At 38.5% G+C, this 19815-nt stretch overlaps 1 protein-coding gene across 3 annotated transcripts in view; it reads right to left on the bottom strand.

Moving 5' to 3' along the window:
• The window catches only part of prkcaa (protein kinase C, alpha, a), a 137204-nt gene extending 117610 nt beyond the window's left edge, over window positions 1-19594 (bottom strand). Inside the window, exons 1-2 of one of the 3 annotated variants that reach the window (XM_044113812.1) lie at window positions 19157-19594; window positions 16891-16922 (exon numbers count right to left, since the gene is read on the bottom strand). In XM_044113812.1, the coding sequence (XP_043969747.1) occupies window positions 16891-16922; window positions 19157-19323 (199 nt within the window). In that variant the 5' untranslated portion in view covers window positions 19324-19594. The remainder of the gene's footprint in view (window positions 1-16890; window positions 16923-19156) is intronic. The other 2 variants (XM_044113814.1, XM_044113813.1) reach the window with 2 other exon arrangements.
• Between the last annotated feature and the right edge of the window lie 221 nt (window positions 19595-19815).

Raw genomic sequence — 19815 nt, forward strand, 5'->3', positions numbered from 1 at the left:
ACCCCTAATGCATTCGGATAGTAATATCTTTCTCTAATCTCTAGTAATGTTCAGTGGGGCACCTCCCCACGGATTAACCCAACCCTCTCCACTTTAAAAGCATTCTGATCCCGCACCAAAGTAGCGAGCACCTCTAGAAGGTAAATCTTTTATTCCACTTTGCTTAGAAAAAAAAAACCTCAAAAATCTTCCTAAATGCATTTTTTTCATGGGAAGTTGAGTGGTCAGGCCCACCAGGGTTCATTATTGCTTCCACAGTCGTTTGTAATCCTTGATCGGATCCATTCCGACTCAAACAACAGCGCCAATCGTGATTTGAAAGATGAAGACTGCCATCTGTCGTTTTCGCCAATCTGATCATCCTTAGAAATAATGAACATAACCGTCACCGAGTGTATCCTGTTGTTCAGCAGGAAAATCTGAAATCGGGTTTTCGAAGTTTGGGATTCAGGCGACAGGACAGAAACCAATCAGCAAATGGCTGTTTCTTAGTAAATCTGCTGGAATCCAACGTGTCCTTGTTGTGGGCCACCTCATCCCCGCTTATTTTTTAGGCACTGTATGAAAAACTGTTGATTTGTTACAAATTTGATTTAAAAGGGCAAAAATGCTGCACAGGGAAAAATCTATATTGATCTATAAGATGAATCCCCATCTTATAGATGAAAATCGTCTCGTGAGCAGTGGTGTCTCTAATGCTCAAACATTTCAACATTGCTTTAAATTTAATCTAAAAGCGTTTTGGCCTTCTGACCCTGAGGATTATATTTGAAATACTTGACGTGACATCAACTCTTTGCTGCTGCCAAACGTTAAGATAATTATTATTTTCCTTTTGTTCTATTGTGTGTTTCTCTAAAGCTAAACACTACTTGGTGTTTGGTCTTGATCCAAGTTGGGTTTATCATAAAATGAAAGCTTCTGCGACTCCTTGGTTGAGTTATTGTGTTATAGCTTATCTGATATGAATGTGTAATAAAGTAAGTCGGACTTAAAGATACAGGGGTTGTACATTTTCTGTCCTCTGCTACCTAGGACCTCTACTAGAACAAACAGGTGCTTTTGAGGAATAAAGAGATTGTCATCAATCGAAATTGATCAATGTAAATGAGTGAAGCTTTCAACGGCTGTAGTCGTTTCTGTCCCAATGTCTCTTCCAAATGTCCTGGGAATGTTGCCTAAGTACACGGCACCGTGAATATGAACGCTTTAAAAGCAAAAAAAGAAAGCTAAATTCTGGGTGACTCTGCCTGTAAAGAGAAAATACATCATCACTGGGACAAATCACCATCTGGCACACTCTGAGCTGCACGAGGGATGAGATCTCAAAGCTTGTTTGTCCAGAGATTCCCCGACAATGTTCCATAAACCTATAAACAGTTCTCCAACTTTGACCTTTTGAACTCCTGGTGTACGTTCCAACCGTAAGTACTGACGCCCCCAAAGCCGGTATCAATTTAACTCTAATTTATGATACCTGTCCTTGCAGACAATGGTTAGACATCGATAAGCCTGAAGCTTTAGAGAAAGCTGAGCAATCCTTCACCTTATGTCAAGATGGAGTTACAGAGTCACATTCAGGAACTTTATAAATAGTCAAAACAAAAGACAAAAACCCATCGGAAACTCTCATAGCACAAAAGAATCCTACTTGGACTGATCAGAGGTGTGAATGTCAGTGTTGGTGTTAGCCATGTGATGATTTTGGGGTTATTTCCATGGCAACTGAGGAAGACTTCTGACTCCTTCCTGCCTCCTTCCTCCCACCACCAACCCACAGGATGAGGGAGGCATCGAAAAAGATTTTGAAGCCAAGACCGAAACTAAATCAACAGGAAAGTCATAAAAAAATAAAATAATAATAATAATAGGATAAAGTTAAGATTCCCTTCAATGACATCACATAAGGCAATACTGGAGTTATGATTAATTTCACAATTCTGTATGTGCTCCCTTAAACTGCAACAAACTACACCAGCAAAATGGACAACATGGTGTGTGTGCGGGCATGTATGTGTGTGCGCGTGTGCGTGCGTGTGTGTGTGTGTGTGTTTGTATGGTGTCAAATGCACATTTTGTCATGTCAGGCTCACAGACTCGCATACGGTTGTAACTACTGTTGAAACCAGAGATGATGGAGCTCAGGGAAAGTTATCTTCTTCATCATCAGTAGGATTATTGAGCCGTCAGTAATCCACTGCTGCTGCAGCCAATTGCAGCGAAATGACAACTTTACCGCTTCAGTTTAGATTTAGATTTAATCTGCAATACTAACCACATAAAATTAAAATTTTTATACAAAGCAATATTGTTATTGTTTCAGTGTTTCCCCTGAATTTAGGTTTTAATTCATTTTTCACTGCTCACATACTGAATTAAAAACCAACTTCAAAATCCTATGCCTATCTTGGTTGGACAATAAATTGTATATTAAGTGAAAACATCACAAAATCTCAAACTACTGTTGGGTTGTTCCTTCTTCTGCCTTTCAAAGCTGAGGGGACGACTGTCGTTAATTAACAGCACATCGACCTTTTGTGCAGCTGCAGATCCATCATAATATTGAAGACCAGATCTGATCAATAAACGATAAGAGTAATTGGTGCTGAGCTGTTGACCTGTGGGCATTCCAGTGAGCCAGTAGCCATCAGTTGAAAGCAGCGCATTAAATCTGCATGTTTTAATAACATCAGAACGCGGTACGGCATATTTTAAGTGCCACGAAGGACCGAACTACAAACAGGGAACAAAGAGGCTTGTATTAAGAACTACTAATCCCAGAATGCACTGCTGACCGTCGTCAATGTCCGCCACTCAAATCGGCAGGCAAAAAAGGCAATGATCTTTAGTGAAGTAAGACAAGTTGCACTGTGTGACGCTAAGAGTAATAAAATTTTAGCAAGTAATAGAAAAATCTATATAAATTCCTTAAATAACATATAGAGAAGTAAAGTTTTTTTTTTAACTCTCAAAGAAATACATGTAAGTTTAATTATTTAAAAACACCTTTAAACAAAGAACACAATTACTAATCTGGTCAAATCTGAAGATTGTTTTTTTATGAAAAAAGTTAGATTTATTTGAACAAAAGCAAAGTTTAAAATTTGAAAGAAAAACACCTGGAATGCAACTATACACTTCCCCTGCTGTTTTCCTTCTCATCCAGTTCAAAACTGACCAACCTTAATCTTATGCAAAACCTTAATGTTCTTAATGCACAAAATGGAAAATCTCTTTAGAAGCTTAATGAACCCCATTTTCCCCGTTCTATACCACAGATGTCGTAAAACTAAAGCAGGAGGCTTTTATAACCTAAATGTACCGCTGAGAAACAGCCGCAACCAGTCGGTCTAAAAGCAAAGATTATAATCTAACAACAGAAGAAAACCTTCTGTCCATTACAAAATGGCGTTTGTGCAGATAATGGCAAAGCGATTATCGCAATATGTCATACACTTTGTCCTTTTCACTTGTTGTCATGCTGTTTTAACAAGAAAGTTGCATAAAAAGACTCAAGATCGCATGAGGCACCATCAGCGCCAAGTAAGAAAAGTAATGGATAGACCTACTTTGTTACTATGTCAAAGATACTTTCAGTGGATATTAAACCTTCTCCCCATGTTGCCATATTTGGGCTTCCAGTTAACTACAAACAGTTCACTTCCAATCAATTGGACGTCTTAACATTTACTTCCTTATTGGCAAGACGCCGTCTTCTTTTCCACAGGAAATTAACTTAACCACCCTCTAGCAATCAGTGGCTAAAAGACACCATGTCTTTTCTAAAACTGGAGAGAATTAGATATTCAATGAAAGGCAACTCAGCCAAATTTTATAACTTATGGCGCCCTTTCATGACATTCTTTCACTCTCTTCAGTCTCTTCCCCCAGATTGAGTGCTACACGCCATCCCACCCCTTTTTCTTTTTTATTTATTTATTTATTTATTTATTTATTAGGTTTGTTCTTGTGTCTTGTTCACTTATGAAAAAGAAAAATACTCATAGGAGGTAAATTGTATGCCTTTTGTCAGTTAGGTACTTTCTACCTCTTCTATTTCTGTAACCTGTTCGTTTCTATCAATGCCATAAAGAAGGTGTGTATCACGGCATACTTTGTTAAGAGTAAAGATTTTGCCTGTAATGTCTCTTTCCCTTCTAATAAAAATATCAAATAAAAAAAAAAAGAAAAGTAATGGATGTAAAATTGGTGCAGTGCCCTGAACTTCAGAGGGATTTTAGTTTGCTTTTGTTTTGTTTGTTTGTTGTTTTTTTTTTGTTGTATTTTGAATGTTACTGAACTAGTCACATTCTGACACCACTGACATCGTTTACACACAGTACCAGTGGCTACTCTTTCCACAGCCGCCTCCTTGTATGAAAACAGGATTTGTTATGTTGAACGGATCCACAACGAATCCTGTCTGCCACAAACAACGCAGAAGAAACAACACAAGCAGGTATTCTGGTCAGATGACATGGAAAGTTAACATTATGGAGCACATGATGCAAAATGCTAAACGTGGAGGAACGCTAAACACACCAATTCATTCGTAAAAGAAGGCGGTGGCAGCATCATGCTGTGGGGATGCTGTGCTTCAGCAAGGACAGGGAAGCTGCTAAGAGTTAACGGGAAGATGGACAGAAAAAAAAATAGAGCATGATACTGGACCCTTAACGTGATCAAATCAGAATATTCATGTGTTAGAATTGTCCAATCAAAGTTCAGAGCTAAATGAAAAGATTTAAAAAGTGCTATTCAAAGCATTCGAGTTTGAGATATTTTTTTCTAAAAAAGAAACAAAAATGTCAGTAAAGATATTCAAAACTGATGGAGAAATAACCTAAAGGACTTACAGCTGTAACTTTAAATTAAACTTTTAAAATTGCTGATAAGAAATGCACCCTACACTAATCAGTGTTTTGTTGGGTTTTTTTTCCAATAAATGTTATATTGATCGGTCACATACAGTCCAATAAAATGCACCCAGGTGTGCTCTAACAATATCAGACGTGGAAAAATGTGAAAAGGTTGGCAAAAACTCTTTGGCAAGCCAGTGTGTATCACAGTAAGGACTCTGTGAATGCAATTCAGAGTTTAGGTGGGAATCAAAAACTCCAACCAGATGCAAACCTATAGGTGCTGTGTCTGATTAACATTAATATGCCCAAAGTAAACCAGCCATATTATTGTAATAAAGTTATTTTTTTTAAAACCATCATTTAACCAAGCAGTGTGCTTTCTCCCGTTTTTAGCTTTGGTTGTATGACTTCCAGGTCCATTTTGTCGGTTGTTGTAACACCAATGTGCGTCTGGGACACGTGATTGATTTATTGTGCAGTGCGCTGTGCTTGTTACAAAGTACACTGGCACCTTACTTTCCTTCTTTTCTCAACAGGATAAGCTGGTAACTCCTCTGCTTGGACTATAATAAGTAGATTATCACAACTTGATGTCACACATTCTCGTTTGGTTTTCTCTGTGTATGTATTGTAAGCCCTAAATCGACCCAACCATCAAGCAAATAATTTCATCTCTACCATCAGACCAGGCTCAGGCCGTAAATTTGAACTGAAATCCATTTTTACCTTACCGTAAGTCCTCCCCGTTCCCACTGAAACGTCAAAAATGACTCAAAACAATCAACTCTCTCAGGTTGGGACAAAATCAATTCAGATAATCATAATAAAAATAAATAAAAATACCTGATGTACGTCTCAACTCCGTTTGCTGTCACAAGTTACGATATTATAACAGCTATTATTGTTGTCAAGTCTCATGGAGCTGACTCGCCACAATAAAAATAAAATACAACCATTCTCGAGGGCCCAAAGTGCAAAGTGAGACTCCAACGCTTTGGCTCGCTGTGATGCATCTGGAGATTCTCAACTTCAACCCATAATGACCCCGCTGCCAGAAACACCCTCCTGCAGGAGCTCAAAATCAGCATGAACACAGAGCAGCCTCTGCAACATAAAGCTGCCGGTACCTTTCCTCTTTCTTCACCCTCCCTGCACACTGTCGGTTTAAAAATAGATTTTGTTCCCAAGTTTACTTCTGTGAATGTGAATCGGCGACGATGGAAGTTTTGGCGAACGACTACAAAATCATCCAGCATCTGAGTAAACGCGTAGTGACAAAAAGAGAGAGAGAAAAAAAGACCATCCTGTGATGTTTATCTTTCTCTTCGATCATGACAGAATTGGGATCGCTCAGACGGGGTGTGGGATAAGCCCTTCGGCGGGAGCGCGGACGTCATCCCACCCATGGCTGCTCAGCTGGTCCTTTTCCTGCTTCTGAAATCCCCTTATCAATCCACCAGGCAGATTTGTGCCACAGGATGACGGTATGCAATCAGGAACGGAACTCGGCTTTGGTGTATCCCGACATGCAGGTCGCAGAGGATGCAGTTCCTCTCGAGCAGAAAGCAGGAGACGGACAGGTTTGAACCAGGTAGTGGTCCGGCTCTCAGCAGAAAGCCAATCTAATCTAGGTTTGAAAGCCAGGAAAGATGCAGTGTAACGTCAAAGAGACATAAATAACAACGCGGACATATTTCTCGGAACATGAGTGGTGAGTTAAAAAACATTTGACAATTACTTCTGAGTTTCTTCCAGGCCAACAACTGGTACTAACATCACAATTCGTCAATAGTAATATTATCTTACATACAGCACCAAATACACTTTAACTACGAGGTCCATTTTGAACTCAGTGCAGCATTTAGCCCAAATGCATAGAGGAAATTAAGGTGATAAATAATGCATGCCGTCATAATGGATTAGTCTAATCTTAATGCAGCTGCTCTGATTGATTGTTGTGAAACGGGGAGAGAGGCAAGAGGCTTTCAGAAAAATTCAAAATGATCAGAAATCTCACTTCTACGATGCCTTCACTGGTCGGGAAAAAAGCCTAACTAGAAACCAGTTAGAGTTAGAGAGCTGTGGTATAATGTGTTTAAACAGAAATGTCTGATACTTATTATTGTGTTTTAGCATTTGATTTCATTTTATTCATAACCTTTCTTTACGGTAATTAAAGTGATGTCATTTCATAGTGGAAACATAGGTAAGGAGACACAACTGATATGAACTTTCAGTCCTGCTCTGACCTGGTCTACCGCATTTTCTCAACATCACCGTCTCTTTCGCTTCTTATTACAAAGTGGAAGGAGTGGAGTCACGAGACTACAGACTACACGTAGAGGAACATCTTAACCTTCCCGCAGTCTTAGCGCATCGCTCAGGCGGAGTGCAGCAAATGTCACGGTTGGACTGCAGGGAAGCAGAAATGGGAGGTTTGACCCGTCAGACTGTCAGTTCTCGAAACCACACCCACAAAAAAACTTTTTAAAGTGCACACTGGGTCAATGCGACCCTGTCGGATTGTTCACAGTAAAAAAAAAACTGTTTCTTAGGACTGTAGGACGGTTAAAGGGATATGAGCATGGCCAAATGAGAGAAAAACCACTCTTCAATTTCTTAAAACAGAAAATACCGACATGGACAAAATGCCATCGGCCATTGTCGACAATTTCAGTTCATTTTTGGTTTATCACTTAGGCCTACTAATAAGCATATTTCTTCAAAAGTGCCCGGAGAGTGAATGCCTGGGGTGAACATTCAAACTCAGAAAACTCCAAGCTGGGATTCAAACCCAGCGCCTCATTTTATTTTCAACCTCTTAACAGACTGTCTTGCCCTTCGAATCTCTGTTAGATAAAGGCATTTATCAAGAAATACAAGGTTTCTACAGTTTAGAATTAGAATGTTTTGTTTTGGTTTTTAGCTGAATTAGCAAGGTATTTTAAAAAAAATAGAATTTCACGGGAAATACAAACACAGAAACAAACACTATGCGCTCAACATAGCGTCCTCGGTGAAGTCGCTGATTTGATAGCATCTGCGGGACATGTGCGTCCCCAGATAATGCTCTTATGTAATTCAAATATGCCCATCTTCGGAGCTCGAACACATGTCCTCCAATAAACAGAATGTATGCAATGCATGGCAGGAGCTCTCTTCAGAGAACCAAGGATCTCCTCTAAATATAGCCGTCCCCCTCAGTGAACTCTGCGGCCGTCACTCTCCGTCTCATAAACATCCACTCAAACATACACTTGAGTGACAAAAGGTCTCGTCATCCAAATCTTCATCTACTGTATGCAGGGCCGTCTGACTGTAGGCTTAAACGGTATTAACAGTGTAGCAGGGAGACCAGATGGCACAATGAGCCTTTTTCATAATAGAGCTTCCTGCAAAAGAACAAATACTTGACGAGCCATTTCCTTTGTTTACCATCAGGGGATGGAACGGCTACATATGTTTGTGCCGTTGTAAGAAGCACAGACATCATCGTTCATCCCGGTAGTGCACGGCAAAGGTCAGAGGGTGACTTCCTGTCAATAAAGAGCTCAAGAAACAGAAACGCAGAGTTGAGAGGAAAAAAAAGTTAACGTAAACGTTACGAGCTGCGTCCGATCGACGCTCTTTGAAATGAATCGCTGCCTCTGCTGCAAGAATACCGGAGCTTTGAAACAGATGGAAAAAAAAACAGAGAGAGGGAGTGAAAGCATAAACAAAAGCGGGGTCAAGAAGGTAGCAGAGATAAAGCAACAGATGTTGTGGTGTGGGCATGGATTCATAACCCCGGCCGAAGCCCGGGGCTTACGACAATCCCAGGACGAAAGGGATTTTCTATCTTCATCTATGCAATTATATCAAGAAAAACCCAATTTGCTCCCAGAATCTCCAGGTAAATAAAAAAGGTCCTTGAGCCTTAAGTTTACTTCTCTGCAATTACAGAACCATTATGTTGAGAAAAACACACCTAGGAAAACAATGCAGCTTTGTCCTCATGCTTGAATAATTTTAGAAAACCCAGATTGTGAATCCTTACTCATATAAAATGAAAACACTTTCAAATAACATGAATAAATTTTCTTTTTACTTGAGATAAGAGCAGGTTTCATGCAATCTGAAACCACGCTACTTTAACTTAACAGTTACTTATTAAAACGATTAAAGACCTAACGATCACCTTAATAGATTGCATCATCCCCAAAATTATTGCTATAATTTTTTTTTTTACAAGATTTTGCAATCTAGTCTTTCACTTCTGATTTTATAGAAATCAGGTTTTCCAAAAATCTTCTCAGTGCTCTGAGATATGGTTAGATAACATTATGATAGAAATGTTGTTGTGACCGATAAACAATATTTATCGATATATATTTCTCTACCTTTTCGATACCTTGTGAAAAAACCACCACGCCGCTGTTTACACCGCTGCTTCAGTCGAACTACCCACAATCCTGTGCTGCATCACTACCATTGTCACATGACCAAACAAATACTGGATGAGAAAACCTCCTCCCCGTCCAGAACGAACCAGAAACAAGAAAGAAATTAGCATCGGTTGTTGATATCGGACCAGTTTTATTATTTGGAGCGATAACGATATGTTAAAAAATATCAAAAAATAAATAAATAAATTCACCAATATCGTCTGATACTGATGTTTGGGTCTCTGTGGCTGCAGTAAAATATTTGAACTAAGGATCCACGATATATCGACACTAAAATAAACACCTTTGGAAGAAGCATTTGTTCAAACAAAACAAACAAAAAACTAAATAAATAAAGCAAATTGATGTCACCAATAATAGGTGTGGAAGCTTCTTTTTGGGATAATAGATTTATCTTTATTAAAGAATAGTTTACAATAAAATAGCAAAACCAAGAGAAAACTTGACCTTGGCACAGTGTTCTGCAGATGATAAACTATGTCTAAAGTGATCTTGATTGATTTTATCGACACGTCTGGCAGGCAGCCTTAAGGGCTTCTGCAGAAGTAGGAAAACATTAAGAACATTATATGATGTGATTGAAAGACAAACCTGTGGCTAAATGTCTGTAGCTACAGAAAGATAAGAAGTACTTTGCTCAGCATGTACAAGGACATCAGAGAAACTGTCTGGAAAAAAAAAAGTTGGGTTTGCCTCGCCATCAAAGCAGCAGAGAAACAAAAAGCTTGAACTGATCAAAAACACCAGTTGTTATGGTAATGTTATTTGCCAGTTTTGTTTCATTTAGAGCCTTTAAAATTCATCTTATTAGATATTCAGCTGGTGTGTGCTACAGCAAGGTTATCAAAGTCAAACCCAGAGGAGGTTGGGTTCCTCCAGAACAGGAAAGCTCATTAGCCTCCACTGGCATCAGAGAAAGCGTGAATGTCTCCAGTGAATTTGGTCAAGAATAATTTGCCAACAAACCACAGAGAGCAAAGGTCATATTCCTGAAATCATATGACTGCAGCTCTATCAAGACAAATTATCTGTATTAACAGTAGTTTGAAAACGAGGCTTCAGGGACCACGAAGAAGAAACAAATCATTTTTTCTGACCCCACAAGCCGCTCAGTGGCCCGCTGCTGCTCTCCACATATGTTGGCATTTTATAGAACCACAACTACACTGATTCTGCAATTATTGCCATATCAGATTGAAGCCAGCAGGAACGGACTGTTGCAAGAATTAAATAGAGAAAAAAAAAGATAATTTAAAACACAACTGCAGGGAAGATCGATGCACTGGCACAGGGTTCTACAAATGTTTTGGTTTTATTTTAAGCTTTAAGTGGCTGCAGTCAATTAGCCTGACATCTCCAGACCCACATGGAAATTAGTCTTGGACCTCTTTATTTTTGTGGTTCATTCCCAGGGGGCCGTTATCAGCAGACAAAACAAAACACATCACAGATGGGACAAAAAATAAACATCTGCCGAGTAGAGCACTGAAAAAAGACGAAAACTACAGTGAGCGCCAAGCAAATTAACCCACCTTTAGGATGTAAGCCTAATGTGGCAGTAAATTTAAAAAAAATATACTTCTGATATATGATATAGTATTTTTTTTTAAATCCTCCAAAAAAACATATCATTTTTTTGAAATTACGAAATTAGGAATTTTTTTTCTAAAAATAAAAAAAAACATTTTTTTTCTTGTACATTTTTTTAGAAATAAAACATACCTAAAAATAAATAAATAAAAAAATTTTAAAATCCCAGATAACAACTACCCATATTAATATAGTTGCTATAGCAAATAATTTACTGTATTGTCGTTATTATTATTTCTTTATTTGTACAATAAAGTCTCTTGAGACTCATCGTCTCATTTACAAGAGACACCTGTTACATACATCACTGCAAATAAAGATGATATTCTTTACTTAGCACTTTTAAAAATGATTACAATGCATTATCAACAGAAGGATTTTCACTGATAGCAAGTGCCTACAGACAAAGTTTCAAGTCCTTTTATAGATGTTACATACATTTCCCTACAGTTTCCAAACCGGGGAACAACGAGCACACCGCTGACATTTGCTTCCCTGTTTCAGCTGGACACCCCAACAATAAAGCGTTGCATCACTTTCATTATGTCATGACCAAACAAATAGCACCTGGCCAACACCAATGAGTTGAAAATAGAAATAAATCAGTCGACACCAATCTTAATGCCGATATTGGCATCAAGCATCAGTGCTGGCCGATATATTGTTTATCAGAGTCACACCCTATTTTTCTGCTGATTCAATACACAGATTCCCACTAAAATACTATTACTTTAATAATATTATCAAAATGCGTTTCTTATGTCTCAAATCTTGTTATGAAATAGTACCGGACCAGGAAGGGCTGATCAGAAATTCATCAAATTCAAGGGTTACAACTGTTTTACGTTGCAAATGAAACAGGAGTTCATAAATTTATCTCCTAAATTGTTCGATAATGACAAAATAACGCAAACTACACCGTCCTTTCACACGTAACTCAGCAAAGGAGTGCATGAGGAGAAAAAAAAAAACCTTGCTCAGGAAGTGAATGCTCCCACATATTATCTCAGTAAGTATAGACTACAGACGCCCACAAGGAGAGCACTTGACCCCGCGAAGACTTGGGCTGCCTGAGGCCCAGCTGAACGCTGCAGCTTGCTTATGAATACATTTAGCCGACTGAATATGATTCAGGTCACAGAACAGGATTAACTCCAGTGGATTAAACTCTGATAAAACCAAGTAATAAAAACTAAATGGAAATCACCCTCTTGTCTGGGTCTCCAAACAGCCCCAACTTCCAAGGTCTCCACAGACGTAGTGTGATCTTAACAGGATTTGAATGGTAAACCAGCTGAGTGACGTGAGGACAAATTGCCGGGCTGTATAACATCATCGTCTAAATGGTGATTGGAGACATCCTGCCGCACAAGAACAACAGGCCAGGCGCTTGAAACAAGACTCCGCTGCAAATGTTACGGCGGACGCTCAGGGCGCAGATACGATTGCTTGTTTGTTTCCACAATAAATTGGCCGCGACATTTTATTTTAAAAATCATGTTGAAGAGTTACTTCTTGGCATCTCTTGGCATCTCTGGCAAAGATCAGGAAAAAGTCTTAAAACCGAATTGCACAGACATAATCCCATAACTTAAAGGCACCCTTAATTTCTCTTTAAAAAATGGCACTAAAGCATTTTCTTTATTAGCCTGAACTTCTAAATTAGCAATCCATGACGTTCTCTTTCTCCTGATTGTGCAAATCCCACAAAATAAAAGCCTGATTCTCTTCATCATTCTCCAAAAAGGGGTAACACAAGTGAACATGTCTTTCAAGCAATTTTATACCACAGGAAAAGGCGACAAGAAAACAGCTGCCAGTGTTGATAGAAGACGTTTATCATGCCATCACAAATCACGAGGATGAGAAAATATCTTAAAGCTCAAAGATAATTCGCTAAGTATTGCCTGTGACTTTTACTCAAACTCTGGGCTTTGATTAGAAGAGCCTAAACCTTAGCTTACTGAGAATAAACACTACATGTAGTCCTGCAGGTTCAATTGTAGAAAAGCACTTTACTGGTGAGTACGATAAAGGGTCTGTGGTGATGTGGGCCCCACAAAGCCTCTGGGAACACAGCATTACAGACAGCATTGAAATATCTGGACATTTTCGATTAAAATCTTTGGGCCTCTGTAAATCAACGCTTTCAGCACACTGAGCCAAAATACATGGTAAAATCAGGACGTGTTTGCTTCTCTAGACACGTCTTGGATTGTGGATTTCTCATTTCATCTAGAGAGATTATTCAAAGAGGAATCTTCTACCGCTCTCCTCTGTTTGCTTGCTCAAACCTTGTGCTGCGTCATACGGAGAAGACTAAGTGGTAATTTATTGACAAAGTGGTTTGTACGAAGTATTATGTGTGGATTATTGTACAACTTTGTGTTTATTTTAAGTCTTTTCACACATTTTTGTCAGGGGTGTTGATAATTTCAGAGGTTGTTGTTTATTACGCTGCAATTTCTTTGCATTTTTGTGATGTTGTAGCTGAACCAAGGTCCTTTTTCTTTTCTTTTTACCAGCATCATGACAACCAGCAGCAGCTTAATGTACAACCAGGTTACTAACGCCTCATTAAGATTGTTTACTTCCATAATCAGTCCGTTCTGCCAGTTGGTTTACGGATCAATTCGTCACAGTTTGCATGAAATGTTACAGTTAGGTTCAACGTGATCACCTGACCTTAAAACTGCCCAAAATAACATATTTAAAGTGCTTCTGTGGATTGTATTTCAAACCTCGGCATTTACTAGAATTGAAAACTCTACATTTTTTCATACCAAGATTTTGATTTCTATTATTTATTAAAATTGATAATGTAAAAAAGAAGATGCAATCTTACTAGAAAGAAAACGTCTGTAAATTACGAGAAAGAATTTATTGCAAAAAATAAATAAAAATAGAAAAATCAGACCTGACTCGATCACTTCACATGATTCTTTCTTCGAAATAGACGCAGTTGTTTGCACAATCGTTTAAACTGATAATAACTTGATAAAGTGGTTTGGTTACTTATTTGCTAAAAGATTGAGTATTACTATTACTTTTATTTTTATTTTTCATGTGTGAGTTCACACGACTTTATTCTCCTTTTATTACAACTTTATTCGTGTAATAGTATGACTTTAATCTCATAATTTTGAAAAAAAAAAGGCCTGGTCCTAACATTTGTCGCAGAGCTGACCTGAATTCAAAGTCCAAATAAGTGGCTGTAAAACACGACTTGTGAAACAAGATGGCCGCCCAGCAACTGTGGTAACCCTAAGAGTTCACTGGTGAGAAAAAACATGATTTTTCTTGAATTAAATCTTCAGAAACTAAAAAAAAAAAAAAAAATGATAAATTGATCAAATCGATTTATGGCTCAGTCCTTATTTTCTTCTGTTAAACCGAGGGATGAATTCATCGCTTCAGCGTTTCTTCCAGAAGTACGACATTCATTTAACTCCAATGTAAAACTCACTCGATAGTGTATTACTGCTCACCTCGGCCTATTCTCGGAAAAGAGACATTTCCAAGGCTGAAAATTAAATGTCACTGTAGTTATAGAAATGCCACTCTCCATTTCTCCGGTATCACTTTGTCATTCAAGCGGTGACTAAGAAGCCGACTCTGCTGGAGAACCTGACCCTTGTTTTATGGGATCGTAAGTTTAATATTTGATAGCTTAGCACACGTTATAAAACAGGGACCTTTCTCTCTTCGAATAGCTTCAGTGTAACTAATCACCTTCATCTCGATAAGGCAGGATTATTATTTATGCAACAGGTCAGGGCATTGATTTATGTTACGAGGGGGTAAGAGAGAAGAGAGAGAAGAAAAAGAGAGAGAGACGGTCTCTGCTGGTGCACTAGTGTGGAAAGTAAAAGGAAAATCATCTTTTGTGTCCGTTTCTTTAAAAAAACGCCGTCCTTCCAGAATCTCTGTTTATGGTCGTGAAAGCTGTGGCTGTGACGATGACAACCAACTGTGAAAGCAGAGGAGTGGGCTCAGGGACGCGCTGATGATAATGTCAGGTTGTGGGGAGGGAGGAAGAAAAGAAAAAAAAAAAACATGCTGGTTTATCAACACCCTAAACGCCTCAGACTGATTCATGACTGGTTTCAAGTGGAAGCTTCTCCGTTTCTGTGAGAGCGGATCACAAGAAGGCGTGGGCGTCGGGTTGTTAGCAGTCAAGCCTCGGGGGGGGAAAAGTCACATTTAAATGTTCGCACAAGCTAATAGGCATGATAATTTACAATTTCATTTCCATGATGCGTGCCTCCGAGGACACACGCATGGTGCAATGAACCGTCCACATCCGACTGGGTGATGAGTGGATGATTGGATGTCTCGCTCGCTTTCGTTCTGAAGAAAGCTGATTGCAAATCGTTGACATCTAAAGTTTTTAAATTTCACTTTGTCTTCAAGAGAAAATGTTTTTTAAGTGAAAGCATTCACGAATCGTTCCATAAAGAGGTTGTTGCTCTGCACTGCTGGTCAGCTGGATGATTTGAGACTATTTTGGCCTTCTTGTCTTTCATAAGTTCAGCTTTTTGGAAGCTGAATTCATGACAGTCTGGTTGTAGAAGTTAAAGGATTGCGTTAGAGCCATAAATAGAAAATATGTTGTTATTTGACCAATTATTTGGCCACTGTGTGTACAGTAACAAACATTTATCCCCAGACAACCATCATCAAGTCCGGAAAACATACTGCAACAGAAACATTATTCTGTCCTGACGCAGCAGCACAGCATTAAATACGTCACCTTTGATCCCAATAAACAGAAACTATACAAAATGGGTTAAGGCTGACCTGCTACGCATATGAGGAAGCGCTTAAAGTTTTAACAGAATTTGTTGTGTATCTTTGTATTTTGACCCATGTAAAATGTGTTTTTATATATGATAAGATGTGTGGCGAAATTAAAAACAATGTGAGAGCAACATACGGTTCACCACCCAGGCAACAAAAAAGAAAGTTGAAAGAAACCAGGAATGTAAGTAAAAATTATGAGAACTTTTTAATTGTTACAGAATAGAAAAACTGAAAATGTAATTATACTTTCACTGTAGTGTTGATGGGGTTTTTTAAGGATAAAATATTGAACAGTAATCTTTATGGATGAGAAAAATTACAAATATTACCGATATTAATATTGTATGCTCAATCCTCTCAACTAAAATTATTTATAAGCACAGTAAGTGATTCAGCTGGGGACACTTCCAGGCAGACTCTGATTTTTGGAAAGCCTAAGGATTTCGACATTAGATAAATACTTCTGAGGTTTAGCCTACTTAAGCTGATATGAAACCCAGCTTTAAAGACGCGAGTGGTGGTGAGGAAACTTTCCAGCTTTACTGTATTTCTTTCTTCCATTTCACTTTTTTCATCCCCGTTTTAATGAAACCGTCTCGTCTTTTGGTTTTGCCAAACCAAAACAGCCATTTCTTTCCTTCGATAAAGATTTCTCCAGAATTAAATGACTGTTTTAATTAATCTGTACGACACTCCAGATTATTTAAAAACTAATTAAATTCCAATTCCTCTTATGATTAACTGAACACAGCTCAACAAATTACAAGCAAATACGCAAGTTCTCAAAGGTCACATGACTAATATCTGACTGGAAACAATCAGCATCTGGATCTCAGTGCGGTGCTGGAAAATCTGACTACCAGGCCCAATTCAGCTTTGACCCTATTCTTCTTCTTCTTCTTCTTTTTTAACAAGGTAACAACAGAGAAAAACAAACTCACACTCACATTGCGACCAGATATTCGCACTTCCTTTTGCCAAAATAACTTGAAATAAAGTGGAAAACCATCAAAAAGAACAAGTCCAAATGTATGGACATAATCATATAAGGAGTCTGATTTCAAAACAGACAGCAACACATTGAAAACCTAAATGTCTCACACACACACACACACGCACACACACACACACACACACACACACACACACACGCACACACACAGAGAGAGATACAAACAGTTAGTTTTTACCTTGGCACTGGAATCCTTGCTTTCCAAACCCCCTGTGAAAAGAGAGGAGACTGATTTGAATGGCTCTTACTGTTTAAAACACACTGAATAACGTATTCATTCACACATGGACCCATTCACACCGCATTCATTCCAAGGACACAGCTGTTAAGTCATGAGCTATGCAGACGTTTGACATTTTTTTAGTTTTATCTTGAGAAATTTGGAAAAGTGAATAAAAATCTGATTTGAGTAATTCAATTTTAACAGTGAAACTTATGTTTTATATATTACATATATATATATATATATATATATATATATATATATATATATATATATATATATATATATATATATATATATATATATATATATATATATATATATATATATATATGCAATTCAACTTCTCAGAGAATTAAAATATTACATAAGGCTATTTTATATGTTAACTATTTTGACATTATAATTGTACATTTATGAATCAGCACGCTATGTTGCTAATGTTATACTAAGTGTGTGTACTTGTTTTTTGTAATAAATGTTTTATTATTATTATTATTATTATTATTATTATTATTATTATTATTATTATTATTATTATTATTATTATTATTATTATTATTATTATTATCATTATGCGAACCCCAGGAAGAGCAGCCATTGTCACAGCAATAGCTAATGGGGATTCAAGTGAACAAACTTTTTCATTTTTAAGCAAAACTTTTATTTCATGACCAACGTGTGAGAAAACTGCTGATTTGACGGTTTTTTAGCAAAGAGCGGCTGATTCCATTTACATGGAGGGTAAGATTAAAAAAGGTTGTTGCTAAAGAAGATGGATGTTCACACTGCACACATACTGTGTTTATTAACGTCTAGAAATGGGACTTTTTGAACTAAATTACAGAAATAAATCAACATCTTTGCTTTTCCGATTTACTTCGATGCACCATTAGGTTGTATTAAAAGCATTAGCTGTCTCCCTCATTGAGTTAATAACAATCAACAATACAAGTCAGAGAGGCATCGCTTCTCAAAAAGTTACAACACCAAATCCAAAAGCTTTCTGGGATTTTTTTAATTTTTATTTTTATGATTGTAGTTAATAACCACACTGTTAAAACAACAATCAAATGCATATAGCTTGTAATTAGTCATCCTACAACTACATAAAGACTTGTAGGTGCATGTGGCTTCCTAGCCCGCTTCTTCCCTCTGTTTGTGTGTGTTTATGTGTGTGTGTGTGTGGGTCTGTGCGTGTGTGTGTATGCGTGTGTGCGAGTGTGTGTGATGATGGGAGCTTTCCCTTTCAAAATAAAGTTGTTTGATTTCACATTTTGAACCATATCGCCGGCATGCTGAACTCAAAAGGAGTGGCACATGTATGCCTGCCAACATACACTGCATTAAAGGCATCAGATCACTCCCAAACACACACACACACACACACACACACACACACACGCACACACGCACACACACACACACACACACACGCACACACACACACCTTAAAGTACGTAGTACTTTAAACGTGGGCGTGCCTTCAGCAAAATACAATTTTATTTATTTATTTATTTTTTTTTTTAAGTGCTTAACTGAGAACCCAAAGTGATTTGGATTTTTAAATGTCCTGTCCTCTTCCAGAGTGTGCAACTTGAGCACATGGAGCTTTCCACATGGGCCTGATTCTACAAGTTCAAAAGAAAAAGAAAAGAAATCGCCATTCAATATCAGCGGCTCCGGTGGTTGCACTGTGTGCAATGCACGCATGCAATGGCTGCAAGTTAGTCATCCTAAATGCTTGACTGAGGCCACAATCACAGGAGCTGCGTTGAGGTTGTTTGTTCAAGACTGAAGATAAGGAGGGGAGTGGAGTCTAATGGAAAGGAGACTTTCGTGAAGTCATTTTTGTTGCATGACAGAGAGAGAAATGCTGATTTCATCTGACACAGGATCTAATCCGGCATAAATTCTAACTATTTTTCAGTGCATATTTCCCCTCCAGTTTACTGTTACTGTTGTTTTCAACGAGCCAGCAGCAACAACTCCTCCCGTTCAATAGTAGGGCAAAAACATATATATATAAATAAATAAATCACAAGCAATCCCCTAGCGGGTTGGAAAGTGTTTTGAAGGCGTGCGGGGATTGCGGGTTTGGAAAGGTGTCGCGACCCCCCAGAAGTTACGTCACGCCGAGCAAAGAGAAGGACTCGACTGAAGTTATTCGACATATGTGCAACAGGCGGGATGGAGGTGGGAGACGGAGCAGAGGGCTTACCAGATGAAGTCGGTGCAGTGGCTGCAGAAAGTCGGCTGCTTGAAGAACCTGGCGATGAATTTGTGGTCCTTCACTTCGTGGACGTTCTTTTGCCTCAGAGCACCTTTTCGAGCAAACCTGTTCGCTACGTCCGCGGTGGACGACTCGTTAAAACTTGCATCTGCCATCGCGTTCCTCCTCTGACTCTCTCTATATATGTGTATATAAAAACACAAATCAATGCAAAAGCTTCCTGCAGTGATCGGGCTCGTTCCTCAGTGCGAAGTGGACGGGTCTGCGCTTGTCAGTGCCGAGCCAGAAAGCGAAGCGGCGGTACTGACTGGAGACACTGGACCTACTGGGTCTGAGGGATTTCCCTGCCTGTCGCTGCTCCACTGACACTGACAGCTCGGATCCGTCAAGGTGGCGGCAGTGAGACCTCCTGCTTCCTCTGAGTCCTTTCAAATCAAGCGTACTTCTTTTTTTTTTAAGATAGAAGAAACAATTTGGCTTCCCTAAAATTATTGGCAGTTCTAACCGGCTCCAACAAGATCCGATAAATGTAACACTTTACATTTCCTGCCGCCAGGGGGAAACATTTTAGAGTTGTGTCTGTTATGGATCACATCACTTACACAAACAACTGCTAAATACAGAAAATGTTAATAGAAAGGCCCTGC

Source organism: Gambusia affinis, linkage group LG04 (assembly GCF_019740435.1).
Source record: "Gambusia affinis linkage group LG04, SWU_Gaff_1.0, whole genome shotgun sequence".
NCBI lineage: Eukaryota > Metazoa > Chordata > Actinopteri > Cyprinodontiformes > Poeciliidae > Gambusia > Gambusia affinis.